Raw genomic sequence first — 12,993 nt, 5'->3', positions numbered from 1 at the left:
GAGGCAATCCAAAAGGATTCAAATGATCTAACTGCTGTTGTAGAAACAGCACCTTTTTCACAGGCGAGGTGGGCGAGCAGAGCGATGGTCTGGATCGTCTTGCCCAGACCCATCTCATCAGCCAGGATGCCATTGAGCTTTTTCTCGTACATGGTGACCAGCCAGTCGAGTCCAATATGCTGGTATTCTCGTAATGTGCCATGAAGCAAGAACGGGATGGGAGTCTTGACCTTTATTTGAAAAAGAAAAAAAAATAAATTAAATTCAGTTTACTTATATAGCACTAATTCACAACAAAAGTTATCTCATGACACTTTCCAATTAGAGCAGGTCTAGACCAAACTCTAATTAAATTTTGTAATATAGAGATTAAAAAGATGAGAAAATCAGCACGTTAACAAACCATCCTTAGTTTTAAGCAACTTTGGAGGGTCTATTGGGATAAGATATGAGTTCTACTTTCTTCAAAAAAACTTTAAATCCCTCCAATCTAAGACATTTCAGGTCAGAAAAAACATTCTTCTAAATATTCACAACTGACTTTTGTCGTAGCCAGAGTGTAGCCTTTAGGCTGCAGGCTCTCTGCAGTAGCAGCAATATGGCTGATCTCTTTCTTCGGACGTGAGCTTGAGGAAGGTGGGCTGTTGTCTCCCTCCTTTAGCAGGAGCTCCATGCCTTCATCTCCACAGTCATCATCCCCATCTTCTTCCTCACTCTCCTCCTTCTCACTGTCATCGTCTTCTGCACTGTCTCCTGGTGAATCTGAGAAAAGCACATTATGAAAGAGAAAATCATCACGCATTCACGGAAAAAAAATTCCCTTCTGAAAATCTTGGGCTTGTCAGGGTGGGAGCAGATGAACAAATTACATGAGGTTCTTCTGATGCCTTGTGAGTTGCTTAATACCTGAGGAGGAAGTGTTGCTTTCTGCATCACTCTCATCTTCTTCAGTCTCCTCCTCCTCATCCCCAGACACCTCCGAATCAGAGCTCGCTTTAGAGCCAGATGCAGAAGGAGGCTCGAAGTCGGAGGCATACGCTCCTTTGTACTTCTCCAGCAGCTCCTCAACACTCATATCGCCTACGAGAAGAGCAGAGATGTGTCGGATTAGATGCTTACCGCTCCTGTATTTATACAGGGCACTGCTTTAAATAAACGAAAAGCCTACTGACATGCAGCTAACTGACACACACACGCGATGCACAGCCGCATTTAAAGAGCACCAGTGTCAAGATTTTTGTTTTGAAAGTTAACACTGAAGTTGATAGCAAGCCACTATTATAACAGAAGCTCTTCAACCACAGGAAAAAGACTTTAAACACCTTCAAAAAATAGAAACACACAGTAACAAGAACAACAGGCAACTCAAAATGAGCCATTACACTATTTTATGCTTGAATATGAAAAACAAAACATCTACCCTCTCTGGCTAAGTCATCCAGTTCTTCTGCATGATCAACACTCCCTTCGACCTTCTCCTGGGCAGCTATGGTGTCCTCCTCATCCTCAGCTGAGAACAGGAAGCGATTGTTTCATCACAACACAACACAGACATGTATTCACCAGAAGTATGTTTTTGTTTCATATCTTATACTGAGGGAGATCTCACCATCCTCTTCATTGGCAGTGAATTCACCATCTTCCTCTTCCTCCTCCGCGGATGAAGAGGATTCATCAGAGCATTCTTCATCTGAGCCTGACTCCTGTGTGATGTGATCCAGTGATTCATTGATTAAATGCAATAAAAACATCTTTGGTCTGTACTTATTTGTACTGGATCAGAGAAATTTCAATCAAAAAATATAGTTGTAAGAGTTAGGCGTGAGACAGAAAATCAATTGCATTTTTGGCTTTAGATTATTTTTTGATTGTTTTTTCTTCAGTGCTTTTGTTTTATTGAGGCAACAGGCAAGACTCAATTAAAGTAAATAGTCGTTCACTTTAAACAAAGTTATCTAATATAATTTAAACGTGTTGAAATGAACGCCTGTACAATAAGGTTCAATATTTAATTAGAGATGAACAGTTAACAATGTGACATTATGAAAGCTGCTCATCTTAAACATTCGATGACTTTCATTGGTCAAACTGAGGCAGAGCGCCATAAATTGAGTGAAAGAATTGGAAAAAAAAAAATTCTACTCAGTAAAACTGAATTCATCAGTTTTCCTGTGTGAAGGTTTGTGGACTGAAATGTCATAAACAAAGTACAAGCACAAGTGGTTGAGGGTGAGCTTGATTTTTGGCTCCATCATTTACCCCCAGAAGAAATCAGAACCTGAATGAAAACCTCATCTTATCAATTTTGTTAGTGTTTCAGTGTGTTTGGTGGTCTTGTTAGACAACAGTCCCAGTCCCGTCAGCTTTGCGGAGGTACCTGTGGCAGATTGAGGGTGCTGAGTAATTGGTCCAGGGGCAGGAGGCTCTCCTCCTTCAGCAGTTCAATTTCCCTCCGATGGCTCTCAGCATCATTGCCCTCTTGCTGCTCCTCCACCTCTATGGTCTCCTCATCATCCTCCTCCTCACAGGGAGGCTCAAAGTCTCTGTCTGCAGAAAGAAAACGGACAGAAATATATTTTTTTAATTATTTCCAAAATCAGAAAAATACTGCTTGGATCTCAAACAGATACACAGTGTATCTGCATCGACTGTGTTCATAAAGGTACCACAAAGCCAAACGATTTGGTTAAAGCACTTTTTAGGGAAAACCTGAGGTGGGGTTTTCAGTGACTGACATTAAGCAGTGGGTCACTGCACTTTAGCACCACAAATCATCATTAGATTAGATAAAATTTAAGTGGGACTGGACTACGACCCACATAAATAAACCACTGCCAAGTCTGTCCTTCCTCTGACTGAGCAAACCATAAACTCATCGTCAATATTCACCTCCACCCTTAAGGAATCAACTGCCACTGATAACATGGGCAGCAGACAAGCCTGACAGGTTTGGCAAGTCTGCCAAACAGTGCACTGACAAATATTGTATGTAAAATAATTCTGGTCAAGAATTAGTCAAGACAAGGTGCCTCTGGGCTCAGGTAGTCAGGTGGGATTAGCACAGAGCTGTGAGATTTGAACAAAGATGAAATAACCTTGAGAGTGACAATGAAAAACAGCTTTTTGCATCCAAAGATACGTTTTCCCTCTGCCGTAAACACTTAAGAAGATTCAGTCACAGGCGTGTAGCTATGACAACGTTGCTTTCTGAACCAATGATTCAGCTCTGAAAGCAGACTCGCATGAAAGACAGTAAGCTCCATTTAGTGTAAAAGGTGCAGTATTTATTTATAAAGAAAAAAAAACTTCTCACCATCCTCATCAACAGAAGGTGGCAGAGATTTCTGGGGACTCAGAGGGACAGTTTCAGCAGGCCTGGTGGGTGCAAGAGACTTGCTGAGGAGGTCTGAGTATTTCTCTGTCTGGCCAACAATGAAGTCCAGCTGAAGGTCCAAAGCCTTCTTCCTCTTTTCCTCCAGTCTAGACTGCTGCTTAAACTGCACCACCTTCATGGACAAACGATAAGACACCACCACTCTTACCAACTGGCTGAATTTTACTAGATTAGATGAAATAAGGCTCTTTTAAAGTGATCTGTTGAGTAAATATATGTATACATATTATATATATACATCATATATTATTTTGTCTGAAAGGGAATTTTACTTCTTTTACAAAAACAAACACACACCACGACGCTTTCAAATTCCACGGCTGAACGCTGAGGCAGAATGTTTTGTTTGGTTGGTTTTTGTGAATCATCTGTACCTTCTCAACACTGCTCCAGAAAGCCCGGACTTCCTTTGCTATAGACGAGGCAACTCTTCTGATTTTAGCATGCTCATCTCTCTTGGCCTTTTCTTCTTTTTGCCTCAGCTCCTCGTGGTGTCGCATGACCATTCGCACCACCTAGTAACACAGCAACAGAACACATCTAAAACATACAGTACATATCACCATGAACACAGTAGAAATGTAGTACACCTAAACCTTCAAACAAGCTGTTAAACTCTGAAAATTACCCACCTTTCTAGCCACCCCTCTCTTCCAGCGCCTCTCTTGTGCGAAGTCAGCGGACAGCCACTGCATCTCCTCACACAGATAGTCCCAGTGAACTTTCGGTCGAGGTGGTTCCGTCAGGCGGGTGAGGCGCTTCGTTGACCAGAAGCCCTCTCGCTTCAGGGCCTGGGTTCGATGCTCGATGTCTGCTTCCTTCAGGACACACAGAACAAAACCAATAAGCAAACCTGCCAACAAAGTGCGCTACAACAGGTGTTTCTGGAGTTTTTCTATCCAAAGATTTAGATGCAATTCACAAATGCCAAAAAACTGATTTCTGTAAAAACATTAGAATGGAGGGTATATTCCCAACCTTGAAAACATTACAGTAAAAATTAAACACTTTTCAAACTTTAAAGGTTTTGTACAAACCCTGAATCTTATAGTTCATCCTTTAAATAGTCAAGCGTTTGGAAACATTTTGAGTTAAATAACTTAATAATTGACTTTGTGAGGCAAAGGAGAAGTGCTTTGTGAATACTTTGTAATGTATAACCCATGAAACAGCGTCAAACAGAGTAAAGCACCAAGCTGCAGCACTGAAAAGCCTGTTGATCAACTCCTACTTTACAGATTTTGCCAACTCAGGCAGGTTGAATGAAATAATTTAATTTAAAAATCTGCGCCTGTACGGCTTTTCAGATAAAAATCTCTACTATTGGAGTTATAACATTATTAACAACACAAACCAGTTACACCTCCCACACCCTTGCACTCCACAACACACACACACACACCAACTTTTATTCTTTAAACAAAAGCATTTAAGCAGTGGTGATGCTCGGAAAATTACACTTTTATTTCATTTCAGCTTTTTTCCTGTTCAGACTCTGGTCTTCATCAAAACCATTTAGCTCAGCTGGCAGTTACATTTCAGACTGCACAGAAGATAAGCACACAAGGGAACAGTTTGGCACACAATGAACTGGAGTTAAAAGCCTGAAGGTACTGCCCTGCGCCCCCTTTTCGATTTAATGAATGAAAAACCAGCTTTGAACAGAGAATCAATTGTGGATCACATCAGTAGATTCTCAAGGATTCCTGCATCTTCTGTGAACAAGGTCAAAAGCTTATCAGGGAGTTAAGGGTCTTCCCATCATCCTCCCCTGCTATCACACACCGACTCCCAAATTATTCACAAAGAAGACAAAAAATAATCATTAACAGATTATTATCCATTAACATGGCCAACAGGCTATAAAGACTGAAATCAGAGGCTAGTCCTGTAACAAAGTTTTGAGGAAAGGTCCTGTTAGCATACCATCAAAAGCTCTGCTACAGGGAGTTTAAATTATCTGTTGCAAACCAGGAATTTCGTCAAGTTCAAAGCAATTTGTTCAGGTGATTAAAATTCTGGACTGCTCCAGCATCCTACTGAAGATGTCATACGTGAGGCAAACGCATTATTCTCTGTAGTCTGAGCATGTGGTGAAAGGCCGGCATGAGCTTGTCATGTATCATATCTTAATACACACACAGTGCCGCTTTCAACTGCCAGTCACACACTGGATGCATTTTGTGGGCCCACAAACCACCTGTGGAATATTAAAAAATGTCTTGTTTTTTCAGATTCACTTAACATTATTAGTTCTTCCACGTTCGGGCAGTTGATTTGCTTCTAAATTACCGTCAAATACAAAAGTTACTAAATATTTTATATTCTGCCTTAAGGCCCACTCACATGCTTAGCAAGCTCTGCCATGTCTGTGTGACGCTCTCCACGGGGCCTTTGAGGCGTGGCCTGATCTGGTGGGGACGAGGAACTGTAGCCACAGACAGAGGCAGGAGAAACGAACTTCCCATGAGGACCTCTGAGAGGTGAGGACCTCTCCCGCCGTGGGGTGGACCAATCACTGACAGCTGAGGGACCAGGGTACGAAGAGGAGGTGGAAGGTGAGATGGGAGATGAATTTGTAGTGACCCTGTCTGCTATCCACTGGCGTACCTAAAAGCCACGGGGGACAGATGAACACCAAATTATTCTTAAGTTATCAAAGTGAAGCAAAAGCAGTGAGATTCAGTAAGATAAAAACCACACGCATGAATTAGAGCATTCTCCATATATGTAATAAACTACCCTTAAGCTTTCATCTCGTGCAGATTTAAAATCTTAAAACAGCAGAAGTCAATGGGATGCCTTATTGAGTCAAAACGCTCCAACAGTGGCAGTGCCTCACTAATAAAAGCTGGTGAATATCCTGCTGAAAGGGAGCCTATCTGGGTGTCTGACAACCACCACTTACCTTAAGGAACAGTGCTTTTCTGTCTGTCCTGCTCTGTCCATGCTGTAAAACACACATGGCTTAGCATGTGGCCAACTTAAAAATAGCTTACTAAATAATAACACTGTTCAGTGACATCAATATGGACTACATGCAGAAGGATGGATACAATGATGTCATATCTAAACAGAGAAATCACACCAGCATTTCTAATATGAGTCACACAAATACAATGATATGATGGTGTATATTAATAAATATTTGTTTTCAGAAAAAATAAACCTTAACCACAATATACAGTGTGGCAGATGTCCACAGATTATAAAAGATGTGTTGCATTTAAAAAAAAAAAACAAAGAAGAAACGTTACTCAGGATGCAAAATGTGACCTGATCAACTTTTTATCAACCGCATGGAGATGCTTAAGCGTGGCACTCAATATACCGTTATACACCAGGAAATAAACTGAGCTTCGTCTGAAACAACAAGATACAAGCAACAGCTAATGGCGTCGTGTTAATCACACTGATGACAACAGCTGACAAGATGCCAAGACAGAAATTTAACATTCATCAACATCGTGGTCGCTTCAGCTCTGCCCTTGATTTGTGGAGTCTGGTACAACCACCTTAACCAGACACTGAAGGACAAAGTCAACAGCCAAAGCTTCAGTGTGTCTTGTTGTTTAGTCTTACTTCTGAGGACAGAGACACTAACTCTCAGATCTTTACAAACAGTCATCCTGCCTCTCGACCCACAAGACCACTCTCCTACCATGTCTACCTTTCTCTGCAACCTTCTAAATCCTCAACAAAAACAATGGATTTAAAAAAACAGTTCATAATGAATATACCTTGTGAGATAAACTTGGGGTGGTCATCTCGCTTTCCGTTTTGTCGGCGTCAGCATCCTCATCACTGCCTTCCTCTGGACTGCTGACCTGACCAGAAGCAACTTCCTGAACCTCAGTTTCTCCCGTTGGTTCATCCTGCTCTATGTCCTCACTCTCTTCCTCCACATAAGGGGAGCCAGTTTGGCTGCTGGGGTCAACAGGACTGGTAGATGCCATGACTGTGCCTTCGCTTTCCACTGCTGCTGTGAACATGTAAAGGGTATGAGGCGTAACGGGTGGGGAGGCATCTGTAGGGCAGATGACATCTTGGGACGCAGGATCTGCTTCACTTGTTGGACTTTTAGTAATAGTTAAGGCCTCTTTGTCAGATTTGCTAGAGACAGATGCAGTCTGGTCAAGATGAAGTGAGATGTCACTGCTCACAATCGGCTGCTGTACCTTGACAGGCAGAGATGTGGTCACAGAAGTTTTATCGACAGAGAACTGCATCTGATCTTTCTGGCTGCCAAGAGGCACAGACGCACACAAAGAGTCTGCTGCTGAGACAGTTTGGGGAAGGCACTCCTCAGACACTGTACCAGACCAAGAGCTGTGGGTATTGACCAGACTGGTGGCCACATTCTGCTGGTTGGACACTTGTGCCAAAAGGGAGGGTGGGTGTTTCAGGACAGGAGTTTCTCCTGGTTTTAGAAGGAGCAGCTTTGGATTTATAATACCAGAGGTGTGAGTGGCATGAAATGCCTCTGGTTTGGTTCCTGCGGAAACAGCAATATCCTGAATGTTCCGTGATGGAGTCAGAGCAGGTTTTGTGGCGCTAACTACAGTAACTCCCGGGGACTGATTTTCTACATGAGAAACATGCACTGAAACAGCAACAGACTCCATCCCCATGCCCTCACCAGTAACCACTGGGGATATGAGAGTTAATGCACCAGCTGTTGCTTCTACTTCCTGTTTTTGGGGCACTGCTGGAATTACAGGAGAATCACTCACCTCTGTTTGGTTTTGGACTGCTGCACCAACCTGTGAGCAGTGTGTCACAATTTGTAGACTAGTATCTGTCTGTTGAACAGTGAATGATTCAGAAGCAACAGCAGATACTTCAACTAAACAAACCTCACTTGAGTTAGCCACTTCAACAGCTTGGTTAGCATCTAATACCAGGTGTTGCCCAACAGCAGCCATCCTTGTGTTTTGCAATGACAAATTATGGGAATTACTGTTAGAGGGAGCCTGTGTTTCAGTTGATGAAGGTAAGGACTGCTGAGAAATAATGACAGTGTCACCTTCATTAATTGTGTGAATAGATGGTTGAAGATGTGGCTCCAGCGCCTCTTTTACAGTGTAATCATCTGACTGTTCTAGTAATGCATTGAATAAGTTCACCTCGTATCCTGGAGAGTGAGCTATCTGTGCACTATTACCAGCACAGACAGTCTCCTCAGCAACCTCCTCAACCAGGCTGCAAAATTCATACACTTCCACAGGATGCGAGTGCAACTCAATGTCTGCCTGAACACTTTCTTCAAAAAGCTTTGGTTCTCCAGTAGCGAGTTCAGAACTCAGCTCATTAACAATGGCAGCTTCACAGACGCTGCCATCTTCTCGTTGCAGGAGGTAACTCTGATTCAGGTGCATGTTAGACCAGTCCCCACTTATGTGAGCCTCCTCTCTGACAACCACAATTTCTTGAGCACTGGCTGAATGCACAAGCTCAGCAGTCAGTGGTGTCTCTGTTGTGAGGACTTGGTCAGAGGGATGAGATGTTTCTGCTGCAACAACCTGCTCTGCCTGCAGTGAGACAACTAGGCCTGTGTCAAACAGAGGAGGTGCAGCAGAGGGTTTTGAGGAACTCTCCTGTGTGGAAGAGGACACTGGCAGCACTGACATGTCAGATGAGGAGGTGGCTGTTTCAGTTTGTTCTTCCCTCGTGCTGCTCTCCACCTGCTCTTCTTCAAGGGGACAGCAGCTCCTCTGGATGTCACCGTCTTCTTTGCCAGCTGCACTGCTGGACACTGAGCCTCCTTTTCCCGGAGAAGTGCATAATCCTAGGAGCAACTCTCCTGCCTGTGGGGTCTCAAGTTTTTCAGCTGAAAGAGGTTGGGTTTCTTTATGAGAAGAGTCAACAAGCTCTTTAACATGCTCAAACATCTCACCTGGCTCCACGGAATTTGTTTTCTGTATTTCCCTAGCATCATGTGAGAGGTCTTTGATGATTTTAGGTTGTGTTTTTGATATGTCAGTTTGTTTAATCTCACCGTTGTCAGATGGGGGTAAAGGCAGCAGGGACTTTTTTGAGTCCTGATGACCACCTGCCTGCTCCGCAACACCTGGCGGAGGTATATGGCTGTCTTGATTAACGTCGACAAGTGCATCCCTGTCAGACTGCTCCATAACTGCATGTTCTGTGGTGTCTTGGACTTTGAAAGCAACACTTGATTGTGGGACTGATGGAGATGAGGCTGGGAAACTGATTTGAGACTGATGTTGATGGAGAATCTTTCCACCTGTGTGCTCTTTTCCACCAAGTTCCAAGTGTGTTGCAGTCTCTGATTTATATTCCAATGTGACGGACTGTTTCTCCTTTGTGCCCGTAATAACCACAAGTCCAGCACCTTCCCTAAGTGGCTGAATCTGGTCTGTCTGATTATTTGAGTGGCTTTTCTCTTTATCAGTTTGTGACCCATAATGCATCTCTTGCACTGTGCTATCAATCTGCTTATCGGGGATGAGAGGAGGACAAAGGGGGGCTGGAAGCCTTTGCATCTCAGTAGAGGAACTACAGTCCTCGTTGAGGGATGTTGCCAAGGATCTTGAAACGTCGACAACGCCCTCCTCGGCAGGTACTTCTTCCGATGTGCTGGCCTTAGAGTCACATCTGATCGGGAGGGTCTCCTGTAAGTTGGTTGGAGGGACGTCCTCCATGCTGAGGAATGCTGAGTCGTTGCTCTCTGGCAATGGCACAGTGGACGGATTGGTGAACGGAGGGACTGGGCGGGGGGCAGCTGCGACCGGCTGCGGGGCATGCCGAGTTGACTCCCCAGCCACATTCTGTGCAGCCTGGGGGTTGCCACCCAGCACATCCACAGCCGGAGGGGCACGCTGCCGCACCGCCTCCTCCCCAGAGCGTCCTTCCTCTGTGCTGCCCCGGCTACACACTGCACCTGTGGACGATACAGGTTGTTAACAAAGCGTCTGGAACAAGTGGGTAATTTTTCAAGAGGCTAAAAATGAACAGGGACATAAAGAAACTCAGCACAAACAAAAAAATCTGAGAGATAAGGTAGGCAATCACTGTGCTGTTTCTCTCTCTCCTGTGTGTGTGTGTGTTTTTTTTTTCCATTCAAGTAGAAGACACTATTCTCCTCACCGCCTACTATCCATCCGACTCACTTGCAAAAGGCAAAAAAGACACAGCACACATCTACTATGTCAAAACAATTTTTTTGGGAGTAATTCATCAACTTAAAGTCTAAGACAAAAGAAGTTCCTTAAGCAAGCAATCATCAAATGTTAAAGTTACATGCTGACCTGATCAGATCTGAGGGCAAAGCAACAACTTCTCACCTGTCTGTGATGTGAGACACAGATCTTCTGTGCTTTCTACTTCCAGGATGCTGAAATTAGGGTCCCCTCCACATACTCTGAGGAAGCAAAAAATAGAAACGGACGGTAACTTTATTACTGAAATCAAATGACCAACTGCATATCTCTCGAGTTCACAATTAAGAAACTATGATGAAGAGAGCTATTTGTTTGCCACACTACCCAACTGTTTGAGGAATACGGTGAGTTCTGACATAAAGCGGATGAAGATAGAATAATTTTCATTAGGTATGATATTAGTAAACAAAAATATCACAATGTGTGGGACGATGACTAACATCTCACGTCACGAGAGCAGCAGCAACACTCAGATAGCTAGGCTAGCCAACAACGGCCGGGACTATGGTTGGCATATTTGCTTGTGTTTTAGTGGAGTGTCTGCAGCACTAATAAAAATACTCCGTGAAGCAGCACTAAACGAGCAAATCCGGTAGCTAGCTCCAAGTTGCATTTGCTGCAGTCGCCCACAGGAAGATGTTAGGGATTCTGCAGCACGCGCTCTTGAGCTAAAAGCCGGTGACCAAGCGCGCGGGCCTCCAGTCATTCATTTTATGCTCTCGTAAACGTGAATTTATTTCACTATGGTTGGTTGCAGTCAGATAAACTTATATATAATAAGCTACATTGAGAAACTGCATCTTTATTGTGTACTTATATGTGCACTTGGTTGCGTACATGAGGTGAAAAGATGAAATGTGAATCGACTTTTCATTCCCATCGCAGTGTGGCAAAGATACCAAAAGCTCGAAGTGGCATTCTTCATAAAAGCCACACAGTTAAATGGTTAACGTTAACGCCGAACGCTGCCGGTTTGGCTAGTGATGTTAGCTAGCTAACGTAACGCTAGCTTTTACAAAAACACTGCTTGGGTGGCACTTAAGGAAAGCCTGCTAACTAGCAAGGTAGAAGAGTTAGTAGGGTGCGTTCATTTGATGCGCAGGCGCCTCATCCCACCCGCAGTTATGTAATAATCCAGCTTCAAAGAAGCTCGTTTATGCCCACACATTTTGATAAGTTACTTCGCAATGAGACAAAAACGTCTGAAAAGTCGCATTAAAACCCGCTTCTGCATGCACTACAGAGGGGGACAATCACTCGTGACGTCATTGCGTGGGGTCAAATCTGTTTCTACGAAAATAAATGAGTCAAAATTATTCACTTTCAAGCACTAACACACATTACTATATGCCCAAATATACAAAAGAACAAAAAACAAATGTTACAAAGTTCCATATAAATTTTGCAATGATTATACGGGGGATTTAGGGGGTCACACACTGGACCACGGCCGGCTCTCCAGAAGCGACGGTAAAGAATTGTGGTTCAACGGCAATTTATTTTATTAAGAAAAGTTTGAATTAGAATTTTTTCGATGCTGTGGCTTCTTATTTCGTAGTCCTGTCTAGGCTCGAGGCAGCGTCGAGAAATTTCAGCCCTTTCTGTTCAAAATTACAACCAAGTAAAATGCAGTCATGTTGTGTCCTTTCGTCAGTCTGAGCCCCCCCTTCAATCCCCCCATTACTTCCTCCTTGCCCCCCCTCCCTCCTAAGGCCGCCATCTTAAGTTCCCACCTACCTGAAATTTCCGACCAATTTTCTTTTACTAAATTCTCGTTGAAGGAGTCGTCATCCGCGTAAAATCGCACTCAATCCGTAATGTCAGTAATCCAAACCGTCTCCCGGTACCCAACGAGGTACCACTAGGTCTGTGGGAAGAAGTTAAAATACGGACCGGGAGAGACTGGGTTTCGGCGCAGAATGTAGCGGTCGCGGGGAGGAGACTTTACGCAGCGAAATGGTGGAGGACCGCTGCTGCTGACAAAGTACAGAACACAGTGAAATCTCGCGAGATATCAACAAGCGCGCCACTTGAAATTTATGTATTTCTGTTTATAGTGCGCTTCATAAAATACTGCAATTTGATCGGTTTATTCGCCTTAACCCTACGGTTTTTCAAGCTGAATTCCACTATTATAATTCTGTTAGGCTATAGCAAAAACGATTATATTAGTTAATATTTTTTTTCTTGTCATTGTATACTCAGTCACAACAATAGTGTTGCGGTAATTTCGCTTGATCTTAATAGATGGCGACGAGTCTACAAGTTATGCTAAACGTGTTTGTAATTTAACCAAATGTATGACCTGACATTTCCTTCTTTATTCCTGATAAAGTTTAGATAAAATAAATACTGTTCGTAACTCAAGTGTAATTGATCATATCGTGTGAGGAAGCAGTTTGAGACAGTACAAAA

At 43.3% G+C, this 12,993-nt stretch overlaps 1 protein-coding gene across 1 annotated transcript in view; it reads right to left on the bottom strand.

The window, feature by feature from the left end:
* Nucleotides 1-12,590, bottom strand: part of LOC124052579 (Snf2-related CREBBP activator protein) — a 30,153-nt gene extending 17,563 nt beyond the window's left edge. Inside the window, exons 1-14 of the mRNA XM_046376994.1 lie at nucleotides 12,316-12,590; nucleotides 10,702-10,778; nucleotides 7,135-10,298; nucleotides 6,303-6,344; nucleotides 5,741-6,004; nucleotides 4,027-4,212; nucleotides 3,769-3,909; nucleotides 3,314-3,506; nucleotides 2,378-2,547; nucleotides 1,610-1,703; nucleotides 1,421-1,510; nucleotides 907-1,080; nucleotides 542-762; nucleotides 53-230 (exon numbers count right to left, since the gene is read on the bottom strand). Of these exons, the coding sequence (XP_046232950.1) occupies nucleotides 53-230; nucleotides 542-762; nucleotides 907-1,080; nucleotides 1,421-1,510; nucleotides 1,610-1,703; nucleotides 2,378-2,547; nucleotides 3,314-3,506; nucleotides 3,769-3,909; nucleotides 4,027-4,212; nucleotides 5,741-6,004; nucleotides 6,303-6,344; nucleotides 7,135-10,059 (4,678 nt within the window). The 5' untranslated portion in view covers nucleotides 10,060-10,298; nucleotides 10,702-10,778; nucleotides 12,316-12,590. The remainder of the gene's footprint in view (nucleotides 1-52; nucleotides 231-541; nucleotides 763-906; nucleotides 1,081-1,420; nucleotides 1,511-1,609; nucleotides 1,704-2,377; nucleotides 2,548-3,313; nucleotides 3,507-3,768; nucleotides 3,910-4,026; nucleotides 4,213-5,740; nucleotides 6,005-6,302; nucleotides 6,345-7,134; nucleotides 10,299-10,701; nucleotides 10,779-12,315) is intronic.
* Nucleotides 12,591-12,993: the final 403 nt, after the last annotated feature.

This window comes from Scatophagus argus, chromosome 21 (genome assembly GCF_020382885.2).
Source record: "Scatophagus argus isolate fScaArg1 chromosome 21, fScaArg1.pri, whole genome shotgun sequence".
Classification (NCBI taxonomy): Eukaryota; Metazoa; Chordata; class Actinopteri; family Scatophagidae; genus Scatophagus; species Scatophagus argus.
Note: the sequence above shows the minus strand (reverse complement) of the source record. Positions and strands in the feature narration are given on the sequence as shown.